The 18,269-nt window shown below is 53.5% G+C and overlaps 1 protein-coding gene across 8 annotated transcripts in view; it reads right to left on the bottom strand.

Moving 5' to 3' along the window:
* Window positions 1–18,269, bottom strand: part of MPRIP (myosin phosphatase Rho interacting protein) — a 154,338-nt gene that overhangs the window by 66,900 nt on the left and 69,169 nt on the right. For 7 of the 8 annotated variants that reach the window (XM_053892539.1, XM_053892542.1, XM_053892541.1 and 4 more), the window contains exon 4: window positions 3,100–3,251. In XM_053892539.1, coding sequence (XP_053748514.1) covers window positions 3,100–3,251 — 152 coding nt within the window. Of the gene's footprint in view, window positions 1–3,099; window positions 3,252–11,582; window positions 11,841–18,269 lie in introns of those variants that run through there. The other variant, XM_053892540.1, reaches the window with a different exon arrangement.

The following is an 18,269-nucleotide window of genomic DNA, read 5'->3' as shown; positions in this document are numbered from 1 at the left end:
CCCCGCCCCCCAACCCGCCGCCAACTCCTGCTCCCCTCCCAACTCCTCTAAAAGAGCTGCATTAAGCTGTGCCCCAAACATCCTGAAGGCTCCTCCTGGCACAAGAGAGCCGGGAAAAAGAACTGCCAACTCTCTCCATCCGGCTCTGGGAGAGATGCCACGGGCTGCTCAGGGGCCTCTGTTCAGAGAAGACCCCGGGGAGAAGGCTGGATGGACTGTCCCCAACTGCTCCTGCTCGAAGTCAGCCCAGAGGAAGTGTCTGCCGCTCATTAGGGAGCTGCGTGCTTAGACCCACCTCAGGGTCTCAGGGACCAGATGAGACCCTGGGCAAAGGAGCTGTGCCAGGTGGTGAGGATGCCAAGGGAGGAGTCCATCCACAAAGGCAAGAGGCAGACGAGGGAGAGGAGGTGGAGGCAGAAGTCTGTACCCAGGGGACACCGCCCCCCACCTGTCTCCCTGAAGGAGGCCAAGTGTCCCAGCAGGTGATGAAGATGGGGAAGCTGTTGCCCAGGGGCCCAGGGACAGGCTGCCACGGTGAGCCCTGCCTGCTGGGCAGAGGTAAGCGAGGCCCGGACCCAGGATGAGGAGAGAGGAAAGCGCTGGGTGGCTCTGGCTCCAGGTACACCACCGGGCCACAGCACAAACCTCCTAACCTCACGACAGCTCAGCCTACGTGTGGGACCCTGAGAGAATGTGCATCTGGTATCGTGGTTCATCAATGACCTTGTCTGCCCACACTGCATGGGAATGACGGTCCCCGTTCCCCATACAGGTGGTGACCTTAGGAGGTCCCCTGGCCTGTGGCAAGTGCCTAATGGTAGGATTCAGGCCACCTGCCAGAGGCGCGATCAGATGCCAGTTTCCTAATGCCATGTGGCACATCGCTATATCCCTGACCTGGTCCCCCAGTCACACATGATCCAGCCTGTCCTGGGGACCCTGGACACCCCTTTCCCATCCCACCTGCTAACCAGAAGCCTCCACGGGACCTAGCTCCCAAGGCTAGATCTCCCCCTAGGAATCCAGCTGGGCAGTGGAGCCCCGGCCTGAGTGTTTCTGTCAGACAGGCCGCAGCAGCAAGTGTGAGCCAGGAAGTGCAAGTGGTTCTGTGCTGTCACTCAGGCCTGGAGGGTGGCCCTTGGTCAGGGTCCTCTCGTTTCTAAAACTTTAGTCTCCCAACTGTAGGATGAGGGATCTCTTTGTAAAAGACCTCTATACTCTTTTTTTTTTTTTTCTTAGTTTTTTTTAAGTTAAGCTCGAACCCATGACCCCGAGATCACGAGTCGCACGCTCCTCTGACTGAGCCAGCCAGGCGTTCCACGCTCTCTACACTCTTAAACCATATGGTTCTAGAACTAAGGCCAGGGAGAGGCAGAGGCAAAGTGGTCCTCCTGTTTGCCCCCAGGAGTCAGAAATGCAAACCTGCCTCTCTCCAAGGGAAAAGGGCTCAGGGTGAACTGGCACCCCCCAGCATAGGGTCACCTGGTGACCCTGCAGTGCAGCTCTGGCCCTCTGCTCCTCCTTATCACAGTGTGGACTTGAACTTTTTTTTTTTTTTAATGTTTTTATTTATTTTTGAGACAGAGAGAGACAGAGCATGAGCAGGGGAGGGGCAGAGAGAGAGGGAGACACAGAATCCAGAGCAGACTCCAGGCTCTGAGCTGTCAGCACAGAGCCTGACGCGGGGCTCGAACTCACAGACCGTGAGATCATGACCTGAAGTCGGATGCTTAACCGACTGAGCCACCCAGGCGCCCCTGGACTTGAACTTTTGAACTCGGCAAGAACTGGGGACCTTCTGACCAGTATCCTCACTTCCTCATACAGCAGCCTTAGCCTGAGATCCTGAAGGATAGTGAAGCCCAGGCCAGTGCTCAGTCTTTTTACTTATTGAAACCAAAAGGCTTCACGCTCGATTTCCCTCCACTCTGTGCTGCAATAATCAGCCCAGTACCCCTCACCCCCCAGGTTTACTTTCTCTCAAAGCTTTCTTAGGTCTTAAAGGACCAACGGGATTTTCCAAGATCCAGTGCCCAAGCTCCTGGCCGGGCTGGTGGAGCCTGCTCACCATGCACACGCTGGGTGGTGAGGTCGCACAGAGCTGGCAAGCGGTGCCCTGGGAGCAGGGACTCGCCGCGTGGGCTTAGGAGCACGGAGCTCTGCCCCCCCCGGACCGTCGGCCTCAAACCTGGGCCCCCCTCCCGCTTCCAGGACTCCCCCTGAGCCTCTGCGCACGGCACGGTCAGGGCAGTGGTGTCACTCAGAGACTTTCTTTCCTTCCACCTGGACAAAGAAGCCAGTGTACGCAGCAGCACTGGGGTGACCGCGAGCGAGACGCAGCCTCCTCCCTCAAGGACCTGCTGCTGCCTAAGGAAGCCACGTGTGCACGCAGACAATCTGCATCTTTTCTAAGGGCCAGCCGATGGCGCCAGGTGCCTCAACGGGGAAGGCTTCCTGGAAGAGTGCACGCTCCGGCTGACTCTACCAGTCTGAGGGATTGAGGGATCATTCCCCACTGAAAGCACAGAGCCAGTGGGCAGCAGGGGCATATGTGGTGACAAGCAGCTCCGTGCTGGGACATGAGGGTGGTGGAGGTGAGGCTGTAGGGCTGTGAAGGGTCCCCCCCCCCCCTCCAGGGCCAGCCAAGGAACCTGGACTTGTTCCCCAAGTGATGGCGTTTTCGGCAAGGTCAGACGAGCTCTGGGACTGAGCCCCTCACGGTTGAGTGACACCAGGTTGGGGAGGCGTGGGAACAGAGGTGGGGAGACCAGCGAGAGGCCTAAAGGAGACGAGGTAGCCCCGGAACCGGGCAGTGCCAGCAGAGGGAGGCGCCCGAGCACACAGGACATGAGGAGACAGCCTTGGTGGGTATGTGGACATGCGGATGACGCAAAGGCGGGTGGAGGGGGAGGCCAGTTTCTGGCGTGGTGACCAGGCACACAGTAGCGCTGTGAAGAGAAAGAGGGGACTCAGAAGCGGCGACACATTTGATGAAGAAAGGGACGGCGATATTGCCCAATTTGTGCCAAAGGGAACCGGTCCGAGAACCCGCTGGTGGGTAAGGAGCACCTCCTCCCGAAACGTGTGGGGCAGACTCACCCGCTGATGATCTCCTTGGTCTCTGCCCGGATGAAATGCTCCTTCTCAGGGGTCAGGATGCACAGGGAGAACTTCTGGCCTGTCCGGGCCTCCCCATCCACCACATCTGTGCACTGGTTCATGTTGATGGTGCCCTGAGGCAGGGTTGTGGGCTGTAAGAAGATGGGGCGGGGAGTCACTCAGGAGCCAGCACTCATGGGTCAGAGTACGGCAGCATGGACTGTCCTTGTAGCCCCCGGCCCTCTCAACCCTTGTCACTTCGACAGGCACCTGAACCTCTCACGCCTGTGTGAGTCCCCACATACAACAGACACACGGGGTGGTGCTCTGCCTCGCCGCCACCCTCCTGGCCCCGCTTCCTCCCTACCCATCCCCGGGGAGGAGAGGTGACAGGTCTGTTCTTCTCGGAGGACAGCCAGCTGGACATTCCTTCCTAGCTGGAGAACAATATCCCAGCTGGTACTGGGGGAAGGGGGAGAAACAGGAAGGGGACAGCTCTGGGAGGACAGCTGAGGGGACAGAGGCAGCCAAGAGCCAGGTCTCACAGGGGTTACTGATCCAAGAGAGCAGTGAGAAAAGGCTCCAGAGGAGGTGGTTCTAAAATAGCAAGGTTATTTTTAGAGGCAAGGAGGGGGCCAGAGAGAAGCCACATCCTGGAAGGCAGGCTGTGGGGCTGGCAGGCTGGAGCCACACACATCATAAATGCTTAAAGGTAGGCCAAGCCCACTCGGGGCAGATGACCCACCGTCACCTCCCAGGAAGCACCCACGAGGATTTGCTACAAGGCTGCCTGGCCAGCACCGGAACAAATAAATTTTTTTTTTTCCTTTTCTGACACTGTTAGACCCTGAGATTCGGGACAGAACGCAAGCAAAGAAGGCTTTAGATTCCCACTGGGGTGAGGGTCAGCAGAGAAGACCTTCCTAAAGAGGATCTGTTACCCCTGCGTCCTGTGGCCCTTCACCTTTCCCCCAAGCAGGAAGATGCTTTGGGGAGGGAAACAAGGTGCCGTGGCTGTCACCATGCCAAGGGCAAGAGCTCCCGACCTCACCCAATATGGCTGCCAGCTTTCTGGTCCACAGGAGGGGGAAGGAGTATGCTTTCCAGCTCCAAGAAGCCTTTCCTCATGGAGCCTCTAGGCTCAGCCCGCCCTTCCTTAGGCTCAGCTCAGAATGCGTGCGGCAGGGCAGGAGAGCCAGCTGTGAGCTGGCCTCTGACTTCAGGTGTGGATAGAGAGGGGGCAGAGTCCCACTTCTGAGAGGGGGCACACCCATACTAAGCCTAGTGTGGTCCTTCAGTGAAGCAGACTTGTAGCATCTCTCCTGGGCCCTTCTGGAGAGTCTTTGAGCTGGAAAAGGGAGCTTAGTGGCTTATCCTGCAACCAAGCAGGGGGGTTCTTCAGGAGCAGGGAGCAACACTGGTAGCCTGGGACCCCCCCCCCCCCATCATCTGTCTTCTGGCTGGGGAGGCCCACAGGCGTCTAGTGCCTGCCCCCACCCCCAATGAGTAGTGCTCCCACGGCCACAAGAACGCACCTTCCAACCCAGGGTGGGGCCACATGGTCCTCCTAGGCTTCCCAACCTCCTCAGTCCAGTTCCAGCACCTCCACTCTTCAGAATTTCTAATCCCAGGTCTGCTCTGGCATCATGCCACTGCCCCATGTGAACCCCCTTTGGGCAAACTAAGGGTGGTGACTTCTGCTCTTTTAGCTCAGCGTCCCGCACGCTGAAGCACATGTTCCCCCTTGCCACCGACAAGGCTCACGGATCCTCTGAGGTGGGTCCTTGTGCCTGAAACAAGGACACTGATGCTGTGGACTGCTGTGAGGATCAGGGCCCCGAGCAGGGCCACAGAGGGGAGAGGGGACAGCAGAGGGGCTTTCCCAAGGTCACGTTTCCTCCTTTGTCCTCGATGTCCACCCCAACTTGGACTCGTGGGCGTCACAAGGTGCCAACGTACGCCTGCCTGTGGCACATGGAAGCACGACGTACGTTATCTATCTGTGCTATTGTGCCAACAGCTTATAAACTATGACACGTACGTAACACACACAGGGAAGTTAAAACACACCAACAGAAATTCTAATACTTTCCTCTCACTATGCCACCTAGTGGGCTTATCTTTAGAGACTACTGTGCCAGGGTTCAGGGTCACGAAACTGCTCACCGTCCCCTCTTGCACAGTAGTTGTGTTTGCTAGACACGTGGCCACCGGCCACCAGCAAGATTTCCCAGCCAGCCCTGCAGCTGAATGCGGTCGTGGGACCTCGTCACCAGTCGTACCCTGAGACTTCCTACAACCTCTTTGTGCCTCAGTTTTGTGTGTGTGCAAAATGCAGTCTCTACCTCCTTCCAGGCGAGCTTTCAGAAGCGTCAATAAAAAGCAAAGACATAACAAGCTATGGCCAAAGGAAACGAATGTTTATTTACTATCTGTGTGTCAGGGTCTTATCGTAAGTACGACCTCTTCCACGCCTCCTTAAATATTACTTATGAGGCAGGCACTGTCTAATCCTATTGGACATGTGGAAAAAGGGAGCAGAGTCAACAGCTCCTCCTGAGTCTGCACAGTGCCACTGGGGAGAAGCCTCACCAGCACCGGGGCCACCGGCTGTGAAGGTGCTCATTCTCCCGGGCGATCACCGCTTGCCGGGCGCGGGGCCAGCACGTCCTCTTACCGATACTCCCGCAGCCGCCCCCCCCCCCGGCTGCCAATACCGCCACCCCCATGTGCTCCTTCACTAGTCTGCCCTCAAACCGTGGACCAGGTCAACCAAGGGTCTCCAGAGAGCCCCCAGGCACAGGTGTGGCCACACCCTTCTGCATTGTCAGAGCTGAGGAGAGAGAAGACCCTTGACAATCCAACTCCCGGCCAGACCAGGCCTCGTGCTTAGAAAGCGAGGGCAGATATCCAGGCTAAAATCCACATCCAGCCAGAGGGAACCCCTCACCCCAACACTGTCGGCAGAGCTCAGCTCCATCTGACAAGCTCCCTGCCCTCAGTCTGTACCTCCAGAGGTTAGGAATCCAGGCCTCCGACGAGGCCGAGTGACACCTAGTTTTGCTCAATTTCAAGAAAGAGGTGGCTGTCTGCAGGCCACCCAACTCTGCTCTGTTGCCAAGTTATGGGTAGGTCCTCAGCCGGCAAAGTCACCAGATGCTCTCCGGCCACCTGGGGGCTTCCGGTCCTCTTCTGGCCTCCACACACATCAGCCTGGATGGCAGGGCTGCATCAGTGTCAACTAATCCCAAGGCCGAAGACCACGGAAGCATAAAGTGACCAAGCGGGACGGCTAAGAGCAGGGCCTCTCTCCAGGGATGTGAGCACACCCTGCTGAGAACCCAGCCCTTCTGTCATTTGCCCCCTGGCCCACAAAAGGCCAAGGGAACCTCTCCCCACTGCAGCCGGGCGCCTGCCAGGGGTTTGCTTTGGAAGATGCTGCCACAGCAGCCTTACCACCTGGAGACCCTCCACCCCCACCCATCCCAGGCACTTTGGGGAAAACAGGCCTCCTCCACTTCTTGTTGGATCTCGAAGTTTGGGAAGTTTCTAAGAGCCAGAGGGAAAGAAGAGGAAAGTAGCACAGATGTACAAGAAGAGGCCAGCTAGAGCTATCCATGGGGGTCCTTCCCTCCAGGCAGCTGTGCTTACAGAACCAGCGGCCAGGCAAGACTTGGATGGAACGGGACCAGTCCAATTTACACCCCCTCCCCCATCCAGATGGGAAAACAGAGACAAAGGCTTTCCCCCAGGGCAAAGTAGTGCTCACAAAATCTTAACCCAGTCAACTGCAGGTCGTGCGACAGTTCGCGTATTTCAAGCTAATCTGCTCATGACTGACAGAGAAGAGCGCATTTCACTTTGGGATGAACAGCTGCATGGGCACACACACACGGAATGAAAAATTACGGGGCAATACTTTCACCGCGTGCGCTGCGTTCTGTATTATGTTCTCTCACACTCCCCACGACCCACTTGAGGAGTAGGAAAAGCAGTGCTACCCGGTGGTGACAGTGGTCAGCCAGCACGTCTCCAGGCTGCCAGAAGCAGGGGCAGAATATGGTCCAGGAAGGACAAGAAGACTCTACCTTTCAGTAGGAGCCGCCGCGGCAAGAATAATATTGTCTTCCGGGCTTGGGCAGGCTCTGAATAAGTAGTTACAGGTTCACTCTGATGACAGCCACAGGAGGAAGGCGCTCTGACAGGCTCGACACACAGATGCCCAGGCTGGGGCTCAGAGCGGGAAAGGGGCCTGGGGTCACCCAGAGCAAGGGTGGCCCGCGCTTACTGCAGAACCTGTCAGCAGGCAGGAGCAGAGAGAGCCCTCGCGGGAGCATGACCTCCTCCACCCTCCCCAGAGGTGACCATAACGGCTCCCACAAGCTCCCGTACGGAGGCCTCCCTGGCGGCCACACTGGAGGCATGGTCAGGCCGCTAGAGCCAGGTACAAGGAGAGAGCACATCCTTTCTTTGGGATTAAGGAGGTTAGATCTGAATTTCCTCTGCAAGGAAGGTGGCCCTTGGGGAGCTCTGCTGAGTACTGCTCCCCATCTCAGGCGCCCCTGGAACCCCGCTCCCTGAGAGGAACACGCGCTGGTCAGGATCACAGAGACTGTCCCTTGGCTCTTCCTGCTACTGCCAAGCTGCTCAGAGTCCTGAGTCTAACGAATCATGAGTCCCTCCTTCAAGAGGTGGGACACCAAATGCCATCCACGTGTAGACTGGGCCACCTGACTCTCAGCACCTGACTCTCTCCAAGGCCACAGTTCTCCCTAGTGAGCAGCTCTCTTTACACGAATATGCTCAAAGTCCAAGTTCTCAAAGGAAACTGGCAAGACCCATGGAAAAGGGGTCTTAAGACATACCCATGAATCCACCCAGGATTGGAGTGAGCAAAAGCCGCCCCCTCACCCCTCTGAGAGCTCAGAGAAGCAAGTGCCTTCCACCAACCTCGGCCAAGGGCCCCAGCAGGTGCCCTCCACACAGAACTCCTTTCCTCCTTTTCCTTGCCTGGCAAGAAGCCAGCAAAGTCCCCCGCCCAAGCATCCTCCCATGTATTCCACAGTCCTCCTGGTCTGTGGGGTGGCTCACAACCGTCCTTCACACCCGCGGTCTCGCCACAAGTCTTCAGGTGCCAGGTCTGTTTCCGTGGCCTCACGTGGCTCCTCTGGAGGGAGAGCCCCCTTCTGCACCCCCTCTGCCCTTTAGGGACTCCAACATGAAACCTGACTGCTGCAACTCTGCCTACAGGAGGAGGCCGGGCCAACCAGGCTGGGGGCTGTGGTGTGGGAGCCTGTCACCTGTGTGCCCAGCACCCCAGGAGAGGAGGAGCCAGATGACTGAGCCTCTAGCCCCTTATTCCCCACAAAGGCTCAGAGACCTAATGTAGCCTCTGGGCTTTACGTTTCTAGAACCCAACGAGCCAAGAAGTGCACCACCTCTGGTACAGAGTCCTACATCTGCCGCTCACCACATAAGTCACCTTGGGCAAGCTGCCGACTTTAAGCCTCAGTTTCCACAAGTGTAAAACAGGAGTAGCGATATCCCTTACTTCAAATGTAAAATGAAGCAGCTACTGTGGACAATATTCTGGAGGTTCCTCAAAAAGTTAAACATGGAGTTGCCACATGACCCAGCAATTCCACTCCTAGGTTTATACTCCCAAGAACTGAAAAGAGGTGTTCAAACAAAACCTGTACACAAATGTTCACAGCACCACTATTCACAATTGCCCAAAGGTGGAAACTGCCTAAACGTCCATCAATTCTAGTCATACAACAGAATGGTGTTCAACCCCAAGAAGAATGAAATACTGACACGTGCTTCAACACAGATGAGCTGAGCCCTGAAAACATTAGCTAAGTGAAAGAAGAGAAGCCAGAGACAAAAGGACACATACTGTATAATTCAGCTTAGATGAAATATCCAGAACAGGCAAATTTATAGAGACAGAAAGCAGATTAATGGTTGCTAGGGGATGAGTGGGGGAGTGGGGAATGACGAGTGACTGCTTAATGGGTAGGAGATTTCCGTTTGGAGTGATGAGAAAAGTTCTGAAACTAGACAGTGGTGATGGTTGCACAACATTATAAATGTACTAAATGCCACTGAATTGTACACTTTGAAGTGGTTAAAACAGTACATTTTTGTGTTGTGTATATTCTACCACAATAAAAGAAATCCCTTACCTCACAGAGTTGTTCACAGGAAGTGAGGGCTCAGGGCTGGCACATGACCCAGGCTGCCTCCCTTGCTGTTTCCCAGCACGCACGCACACACACACACACACACACACACACACACACACACTCCCCACCAAGCAAGGGGATGATGGAGAAAAGACCATTTATTCAATACATTTTCTGACTGCTTGCCCCACGGAAAAGAGAGGAAAGCACCGGACACATCTGTCTCCTACCCAGGGACAGAGAAGAGGCCAGCAGGGTGAAGAGAACGGGCCTGGCTGGACTGGAGGGGCCATGGGCCGCCCTCTCCCTGAGAAGGGAGGAAACGCCAGGCCTCCAAGCCCACACCGGAGGCCAGTGACTGGTCCTAAGATGGCCAAAAACAGGCTCTTGAAAATGATGGGCCAAACTAAGGGGTTTATCCAAGGGCAGCAGAGCAGTTTACTTTCATTGTCTGTGTCTCCCAGGCACTACGTCAAGGCCCCGGGAAAGATCAGAGTCTGGTTTCCCCATCACACTCCAATGCGGCCGGGTGTCTGCCCTTCTTTGGAGCACCAGACACTTCACCTGCACTGTGGCCTAGCCCTCCTCCCCCGGCAGCTCCCAGGCGCAGGCAGGCCCACACGTGAGTGTCACACCCATCTCTTTCTCACTGCCCGCCCCGGAGTCATCCCACTGCTCACTGATCCCAGTCCAGCCAGGGAGCTGGGAGCCTCTGGGATGTGTTCTGTGGGAGGCACGCAGAAGCAGCTGACATCCAGCGGGAAGGTCTGTGGTTTCTATTCTCCCAGGCACGGCACTCAGCTCCTCAGCACTGTTCCACAGTTAGGACCCAGGCCTAGGGTGGCCTCGACTCTGCTGGTCTCCCCATGGTCGCCAGTACTGGTCCAAGAATGACCTTTCATGAGCACAAATGTGGCCAGGGCATTTTCTGTCTTAACTGCTCCCGTAGCTTCGAGCCCAAGCTCTCTGCCCCGTGTTTGAGGCCCTCAGGAGCCCCGTCCTCACGTCCTGCCCAAGCTTACAGGCCTAGGTGACCCACTGGTGAATAGGCTGGCCTCCTTTATAGCCATCTTCTGCCAGAGATGCCTGCCTCACATCCCTCACCTCCCCTCTGAAGGAAAGAGCCCTGCATGTAGCCCTGAGTCCACCTTCAGGTCTGCCCATCTCTTCTCCACAATAGATGGTGAGGTCCTCAATAAAATTAATTTGATTTTCCTCTATATGCCTACATTGGCACCGTTCAAAATGAGCTTCAGCACTTATTTTTGAATGATATATGGGAAAAAAAAACCGACCCCTCTAAGTTTACGTTGCAGATTCGTTGTATAAATACTATGCTTTATTTATAAATATTCTGTAACATACGTACCACAACATTCTACTTATAGATATGTATTATTTTATTGGCTATTTTATTTGAGAGAGAGAGAGAGACAGAGAATCCTAAGCAGGCTCCACCCCATGCCCCTGAGATCATGATAGCCTAAATCAAGAGGCAAGATGTTCAACCGACTGAGCCATCTAGGTGCCCTTGAATATGTATTATTTATAAAATAGGAACACCCAACCTTGCCCAATCTCATTTTTGCTAAATGGGTAGCCGGATGCTCCATGTGCAAAGGTAACAAGTCCTCTACCATCTGAGGGCCATGAAGTGCAGGAGCCTGAAGGAGGAGCAGGGCCCAGAAAGGGCCCGACCACCAGAGGACCACGGTGTGCAGCCACCACCCCTGGGGCCAGCAGATGATAAAGATGAAACGCAAGAGGTGGGTGTGGCCATACTGCATTAATCCCATTTGTAGGAAACGTCCAGAGCCCGTAAATTGATAGAGACAGAAGGTAGATCAAGGTTGCCAAGGCCTGGGGGAAGTTTAGGGGATGACAGATAAGGGGTACAGGGTTTCTTTGCGGGGGGTGGTGGGGGATGTTCTAAAATTAGATGATTGTACAATCTTGTTACCACACTAAAAGGCAATGACCTATATACTTACAAGTCAAACAAAACAAGACATTGCACAGGTACAGAAATAATCGGCATGTGGCAGCCCTTTCAGAGGCCCACGCTGCTCCACTCAGGCCCCTGCAGGAAGAACGCTCACAGCCTGCTGCCTCCAACCTAGGCCTGGAAGGCGCCTGATGCCCCTCCCTCTGTCACGCGTCTCAGACATGGAAGCCACGGCCCAGACGGACACAAGGACTAGAGCCCGGCTTTCCAATTCCTAACCCACCTCAACACATTACCTCTACTGCAGCAGCTAGAGCCAACCACCCCCAAAGAGCTAACTTGCAGCCTACCAGGCTCCGACAACAGGCGTCTGTGCGGAACACACAGCAGCTCTGAGCTTCTGCCAGAGATGATGACGTTCCTGTCCCTGGGAGGTTCCCTTCAAGATTTGGCTCTGGCCTCAACCAGGGGCAGGATGGGCTTTCTGAGGCATTCAGGGCTTCCACAGATTCAGCAGAAAGGGACCCACAAATGGGGGAACACTGGCTAATCCCAAGCAGCAACGAGAGCTGTGTCCAGCGCCGTGGCCACATCGGGGCTGTAGCCTGGGAGCTGCAGGAAGAGAGGGGCTGCCCAGCCCAGTACAGTACATGCAGGGAGTCGGTGGGGTGCTGTGGAAATGACCCACTAAGGGCTCTGTCAACCAGCCAAACTCACTGCCTTTGTGGAGCATTGTTAGGGTTGGCTAAACTTCTTTTTTTAAGGGAGAAAAGAATACAACAAGGACCTTTTTCACTTGCTGCCAATGCCAGGAAGTTCCTTCTCACACCTGCTGTGCCAGACTGGCCTGCTGGCTTGGGCCACTGGCTGGGCAGCAAAGACGTCTAGGCTCCCACCAAGCAGCCAAGGGCCCTCAGCTCTCCTTGGGAAGCCATCACTGCCCAGCCAAGGCTCACCTTGCTCCTAAGACCGGGGGCAAGGAAAGACGGGGAAGGGCAAGGCAGGCAAGGGAAGACCTTTTATCCTCCTCACTCACCCAACCAGGATGAGAGCAGGACTCCACAAGAACCAAGTGCCCACTATACCGTATATGACAATTAACTCATGCTGAATCGAAGACCTAAATGTAAGAGCAAAAACATACAAATCTTAGAAGACTGAGGCAAACAGCTTCGAACACTGGATTTGACAAGGATTTGGATAGAACACCAAAAGTACAGGCATTAGAGATAGAAGAAACGAGATTTCATCAGAATTGAAAACTTTTGTATGTTGAAGGACACTGTCACAAGAATGGACAACCCACAGAATGGAAAAAAATATTTACAAATCACACATCTGATAAAGGATCAACATGAAGAATATATAAAGAACTACAACTCAACAGCAAAAAAAAAAAAACATGAGCTAAAAATTTAGATAGACATTTCTTCAAAAAAGATAGAAAAATGGCCAATAAACACATGAAAAGGTGCCCAACATCAGTTATTAAGGAAATGCAAATTAAAACCACAATGAGATACCACCTCACACCTACCAGGATGGCTTTAATACAAAAGAAAAGAAAACAAAGGAAAGAAAAGAAAAGAAAAGAAAAGAAAAGGAAAAAGAAAAAAACAAAAAACCTGAAAACAACAAGTGTTGGCAAGGATAAGGAGAAATTGAAACCTTTGTGCATTGCTAGTGGAAAGATAAAATGGTACAGCCACTGTGGGCAACAGTTTGGCAGTTCCTGAAAAAATTAAACACAGAATTACCCTATCATCCAGCAATTCCACTTCTAGATATATCCCCAAAAGAACCGAAAGCAGGGATTCGAACAGATATTTGTATGCCCATGTTCATTTCAGCATTAGTCACAACAGCAAAAAGGGAGAAACAACCCAAGTGCCCACTGATGGATGAACGATAAACAAAATGTGCCCCCTCCCCCCACAGGAATATTATCCAGCCACAGGAAGGAATGAAATTTTGATACATGCTATAACATGCACGCATCTTAAAAACATTACATTAAGTGAAATATACCAGACACAAAAGGACAAATATTAGTGTTTAACTCCTAGGGGTTCAGTTGGGAAGATAAAGAAGTTCTGGGGACGGAGGACCCTGATAGTTGCACAACAGCATGAATGTACTTAACGCCACTGAATTGCACCCTGAAAACAGCTAAGATGGTAAATTTTGTGTTATGCATATCTGAAGACACACACATGCATGCGCACACACATCCAGGCCAAGTTGGATTCCCATATCGGGAATAACCACAACATGAACAGTAGAAACAGAAACTGGGCAATGGGTAGAAAGAAATGCACCATTTCAGCCAACACGCTCCTTGTCTACAGGCAGAGTCTGGCCAACTGGAGCCCAGTTACAGCAGCCTTGCGTGAGGTCTCCCCAGCGGGTACGGAACAGAGGCAGCAGTGGGCACGAATCTCAACCCTCCCACCCTCCAGCTTCCTATTCCTCCCTCTCCCCATTTCCAATCCTCACCTCGAGGACAGGAGCAGCGCCTCTCCCCCCAAAGGATGGACCCCAGAATCCTGCTGGGGATCAACACTCTCCTCTAGGGCACTGATACTTCAGAGCACAGCTGGACCTGGACAACATAAGAACTATCTTTCTGATAGGTGTGGTGACCTCAGGTACAAACTATGTATGAATGAGCATCCGTTATAGGAATGAGCCTTTTGACTTGAACACGATTAGTAAGGTTTAGCACACTGGCCAAGTTCGCCCCAGAGCCCCAAGCTTACTTCCCTAGCTCCAGACCTTGAAGTAAATCAGTCTCCTCCCCCCACAACGGAACCACTAAATCCTGCCTTTATAGTTTTGCCTTTCTCGGTTTCCACCTGGCACCTAAGCCCCCTCCCCCTCCCCAGTTCTGTTGCCTACCTGCCTGCGCAAATGTCCCTTGTCTCGGCCTCTTCTCCTGGTATGTCCCATAGTCCCTACAGTTTTTGGAGGCTGACGTGGAAGACTCCTGGAGGAAGTACGTTACCACCCGTCTGACTCACAACTGGACCTGTGGGCCTGTGGCCCCCGCCTAAATTCTCGGGGCTCTGACTCTAGCTCCACTTTATACTTTTAATCCCATCTACTGATAGTGAAGGAAGTCTTCAAGGCCCTGCCTAAAAGTCCATGTAATCACCTTAGAACTGGCTAGACAAATGTTTAGGAATAGACAGCAGGTATTTACTGAGCACCTACTTTATGCCAGGCACACACTGTGCTTGGTTGGTGCAGGGGAGAGGTGAGAACAAGTCAACAGGCCACCTTAGTAAAGCTCACTTCATTCTCATGGTGATAAACGTAAATAAAAAGAAAACAAAGCGGTGAAATAAATGACTGAAGGAAAGGAAAGCAAGTACAGGGCTAGGGAACGCCTGGGGGGTGGACCCCATGGAGGCCAACAGAGGCAGAGTGAAGGAGAAAGTAGTGCTGAGGCCGCAGGGCAGGGACGAGCTGGGCCGGCTGAGGAAGCTGGTGGGCAGGCCTGCTGGAGGACTGGAATGAAGGGGGTCCAGGGTGGCCACGGCCAGCCTGGCCCGGAAGACATGACCTGCCAAGGACGTGTGCCAGCAGAGGAGGCCTGGCTGTAGCTCACAAGAATACTCTGATCCCAGACAAGTGAGGCAGGCAGATGAAACGGTGGCCCAGACTGCGATGCTGATGGTGTGGGGGGCTGCATTCGGGTTATGCTGAAGGTAGAGCAGAAAGGATTCGAGGCGTATGAGGCTAAGAAAAAAAGAGCAGACGGGGATGACTTTTAGGATTGGGCCTCAGTGACTCAGGGCTAGAGCAGGTGCTAAACTAAAGGACTAATTTTTCTCTTTTCTTTCTTTTTTTTTTTTTTGTGCTTCGCCTATATTTCCAGCTACCTTTTTTCTATCTCCCTGCTTCATAGAAAGTATACCTTCCTAGGCTAAAGCCACAAGTAATGGGAGGCAGGCAGGCAGGACAAGAAGTCAAGTGGAGCCATAGAGGCAGGGAGACAGTAGCCTGTGTAGACTGTCAGAGCTGGAAAGGCCTCTGGGAGACTGCTAAGGGCTGGCTAACAGGACAGTCTGTCTGGGGCAGGGGTGAGGCAGGAAAGGGAAGAGGATGTCCAGGGGTAGAGGACAGAGCAGGAGCACTGGTGGGGCAGAGTGTGAGGGACGAGGCAGGCTGAGGAGGGCGACAATCAAGAAAAGGACTTAACTCAGCTCTCCTGTCAGATGCAAAGGAGATGGAAGCAATGTGTCTGTGGTCAACAGTCCTATGTCACTTCTCAACAGAAAGAGCTTCCTTCTGGGAGAGGATCATGTCCATTAGAGTGAAAGCCTGAGACATCAGGTACCCAGCAGGCAGTGAAGCGGGCTCCTGAGGGGTCAGGTGACCCAGGGGCACACAGGCAGATGGGCAGAACTGACCCCAGGCCCATGAAGCCCAGGGTCACCGAGAGGCCTCCAGGAGACAAGGGGGGGGGGGCGGGGGGAAGAATCATGTGAGCTGGGAACAGAAAGGCTAGTGCCGGTGCCCCCGAAAGAAATGCCCAGCTCCTCCCTCGCGGATGGGGGCAGGGCGGGATTTGGCACCTGCCGCCCAGCCCCAGCGGCAGCTCTGTCCGCCCCTGCTCCCCCCCAATCCATCCCCGCCTGCTCCACGATGCCGCTCCAGGCAGCCCCAGCCCCAGTCCAAGGAGGCCATCTTCCTCCAGTGGAAGGAGCAGAGAGAAGGTGGCTTGAGAACAGGGCTCATACAAGTCAGGGCTCAACAAAGGCCAGAAATAAACGGAAAGAACCTGGTTCACAGGAGTGACAAGCGGTGGAGAGAAGGGTCCCAAATTGAGTCTTACACGAGTAGACTGAAGGGGCCAGGGCAACTTAACCTAGAGAATGAGGGCTGACTGAGGAGGGGCTAGGGATACAGAAAAGGGCCGCTGTTGCCAAAAGTTATTAATTCAACAGAGAGGCACTGGACACCAGGCCCTGGGGACAGTGATGAGTAAGACATGGCACCTGCCACACGGAGGCTGGCGCTAAAATGAAGGTATGAACACAGCCTGTGGGAAGCAGGGTATGAGGACGCCAAGAACAAAGGAGTCAAATGTCCTAAAGGCTTCTCGTGGTACCAGGATCAGACCTGTCCAGCAAGGTCCCCACAGGACGGGCTAGGCTGAAGGGGGCAGGAGGTGCTGAGACGGAATTCAGCTAGAGATGAAGAAGGGCATTTACTAAGGCTCTTTCAATAAATGAACATTTTGTCCCCATAAATCTGAGGCTGGCATCATCTCCACTGTGGATGCACAGAAAAAAACAAACAAAACAAACACTTAGCAAAGCAAAGCAGCTACTACCAACAGCGTTCATCCACTTAGGTATCTACGGAGCACCTACTATGTGCCAGGCACGCTCTCTAGGCATTGGGAACACAGCACTGAACAAAAGCGACAGAATCTCTGACCTCATGAGGCTGACCTTCCAGGCTAGAGTCAGCAGGTAAAGTCAGTGAAGTATCAGGTTGTGGAAGGGCCAGAGTGGAAAATGAAGCAGGAGCAGGGATGGAGGAGCTTGGGGCAGGGGAGAGGGGTCTGAGCAGGGCAGGAAGCAGGAGGAAGGGGTGAGGTGCAGGGAACAGGTAGAGGGCAAGCCCAACAGCAGGGGACTGGGGCACAGGTCCGACCTCACACCATGCCTGGGACTGGAGGGGACCCGTGGGGAAGCGGGAAGGCTGCCAGCCCTCCCTCCAAGTGCTGAGGGAACCGCTGATGGAGGAGTCAGTCCTCAGTTCCCCCATTTCAGTCCTGTTGCCTTGGTCTAACCAGACAAGATTGTGAAAGAACCTTGTTACTAAAGCACAGCTAGTCCTGAGAGGGACTCCGGGCCTCCACTGTGGTTCATTCTCCAGCGTAATTCCTCGCCACCATACCGGGCCTCCTGCCGTCAAGGCAGGAAACGGAAGCTCCTTGACAAAAGGTCACGGTGGTGGGTGCCCAGGGCCACTGGGAGATGGGGGGGAAAGCCCCGGTGATGCTGCGATCATGACCCGAGCCCACCTGGTCTCCAACTTGGCTCCTACCATCCCAGCCCTGCTCGTCCAGGGCTGCACACCTGCCTGGGCTTCCCGGCCAGGGGGTGGGGTCCGCCCTTCCTTCAAGGGCAACTCCACTGGCACCTCATTTGCCAGCCTTTCCTGGTTTCCCAGTCTACACTTCCTCTTTCTCTAAGTTTCTATGGTACTTAAAAAAATTTTTTTATTTAATTTTTTAAATTAAAAAAAAAAATTTTTTTTAACATTTATTCATTTTTGTAAGTGAGAGACACAGAGCATGAGCGGGGGAAGGGCAGAGAGACAGGGAGACACAGAATCCAAAGCAGGCTCCAGGCTCTGAGCTGTCAGCCCAGAGCCTGACGTGAGGCTTGACCTCACGGACTATGAGATCATGACCTGAGCCAAGTCGGACACTCAAACGACTGAGCCACCCAGGCGCCCCCTCCGCCAAAATTTTTTTAAATAAACTTTTATTTCAGGATAGATTTAGATTTACATAAAGTTATGAAGCTAGTATAGAGTTCTCATATACCCTTCACCCATTTTACCCTATTATTAATACCTTACACTAGTGTGGTACATTTATTATAATTAATGAATCGATAGTGATCTATGATTATTAAATAAAGTCCCCACTTTATTTGGATTTCCTTAGTTTTTTCTTAACATACCTTTTCTGTTCCAGGCAGAAAGATCCCATATTACATCTACTTGTCATGTCACCTGAGGCTCCTCTTGGCTGTGACAGTTTCTCAGACTTGCCTTATTCATGATAACACTGACTGGCCAGGTATTTTGTAGAATATCTCTCAATTGGAATTTGACCGTTTTCTCATGGTTAGATTGGGGTTAGGGGTTTGGGGGAGGGAACCTACATAGGTAAAGCCCCCTTCTCTTCACGTCCTATCAAGGGCACAGGACTTCATCGCTGTTGATGCAGACCTCGCAGACCCGGCCGAGGCTGTGTTCGCCGGTTCTCTGCACTCTAAAGTCAGTATTTC

Source organism: Panthera pardus, unplaced genomic scaffold, assembly GCF_024362965.1.
Source record: "Panthera pardus isolate Hobbes unplaced genomic scaffold, ASM2436296v1 HiC_scaffold_3, whole genome shotgun sequence".
In the NCBI taxonomy this organism is placed as follows: Eukaryota; Metazoa; Chordata; class Mammalia; order Carnivora; family Felidae; genus Panthera; species Panthera pardus.
This window is presented reverse-complemented; position numbering and strand designations above follow the sequence as displayed.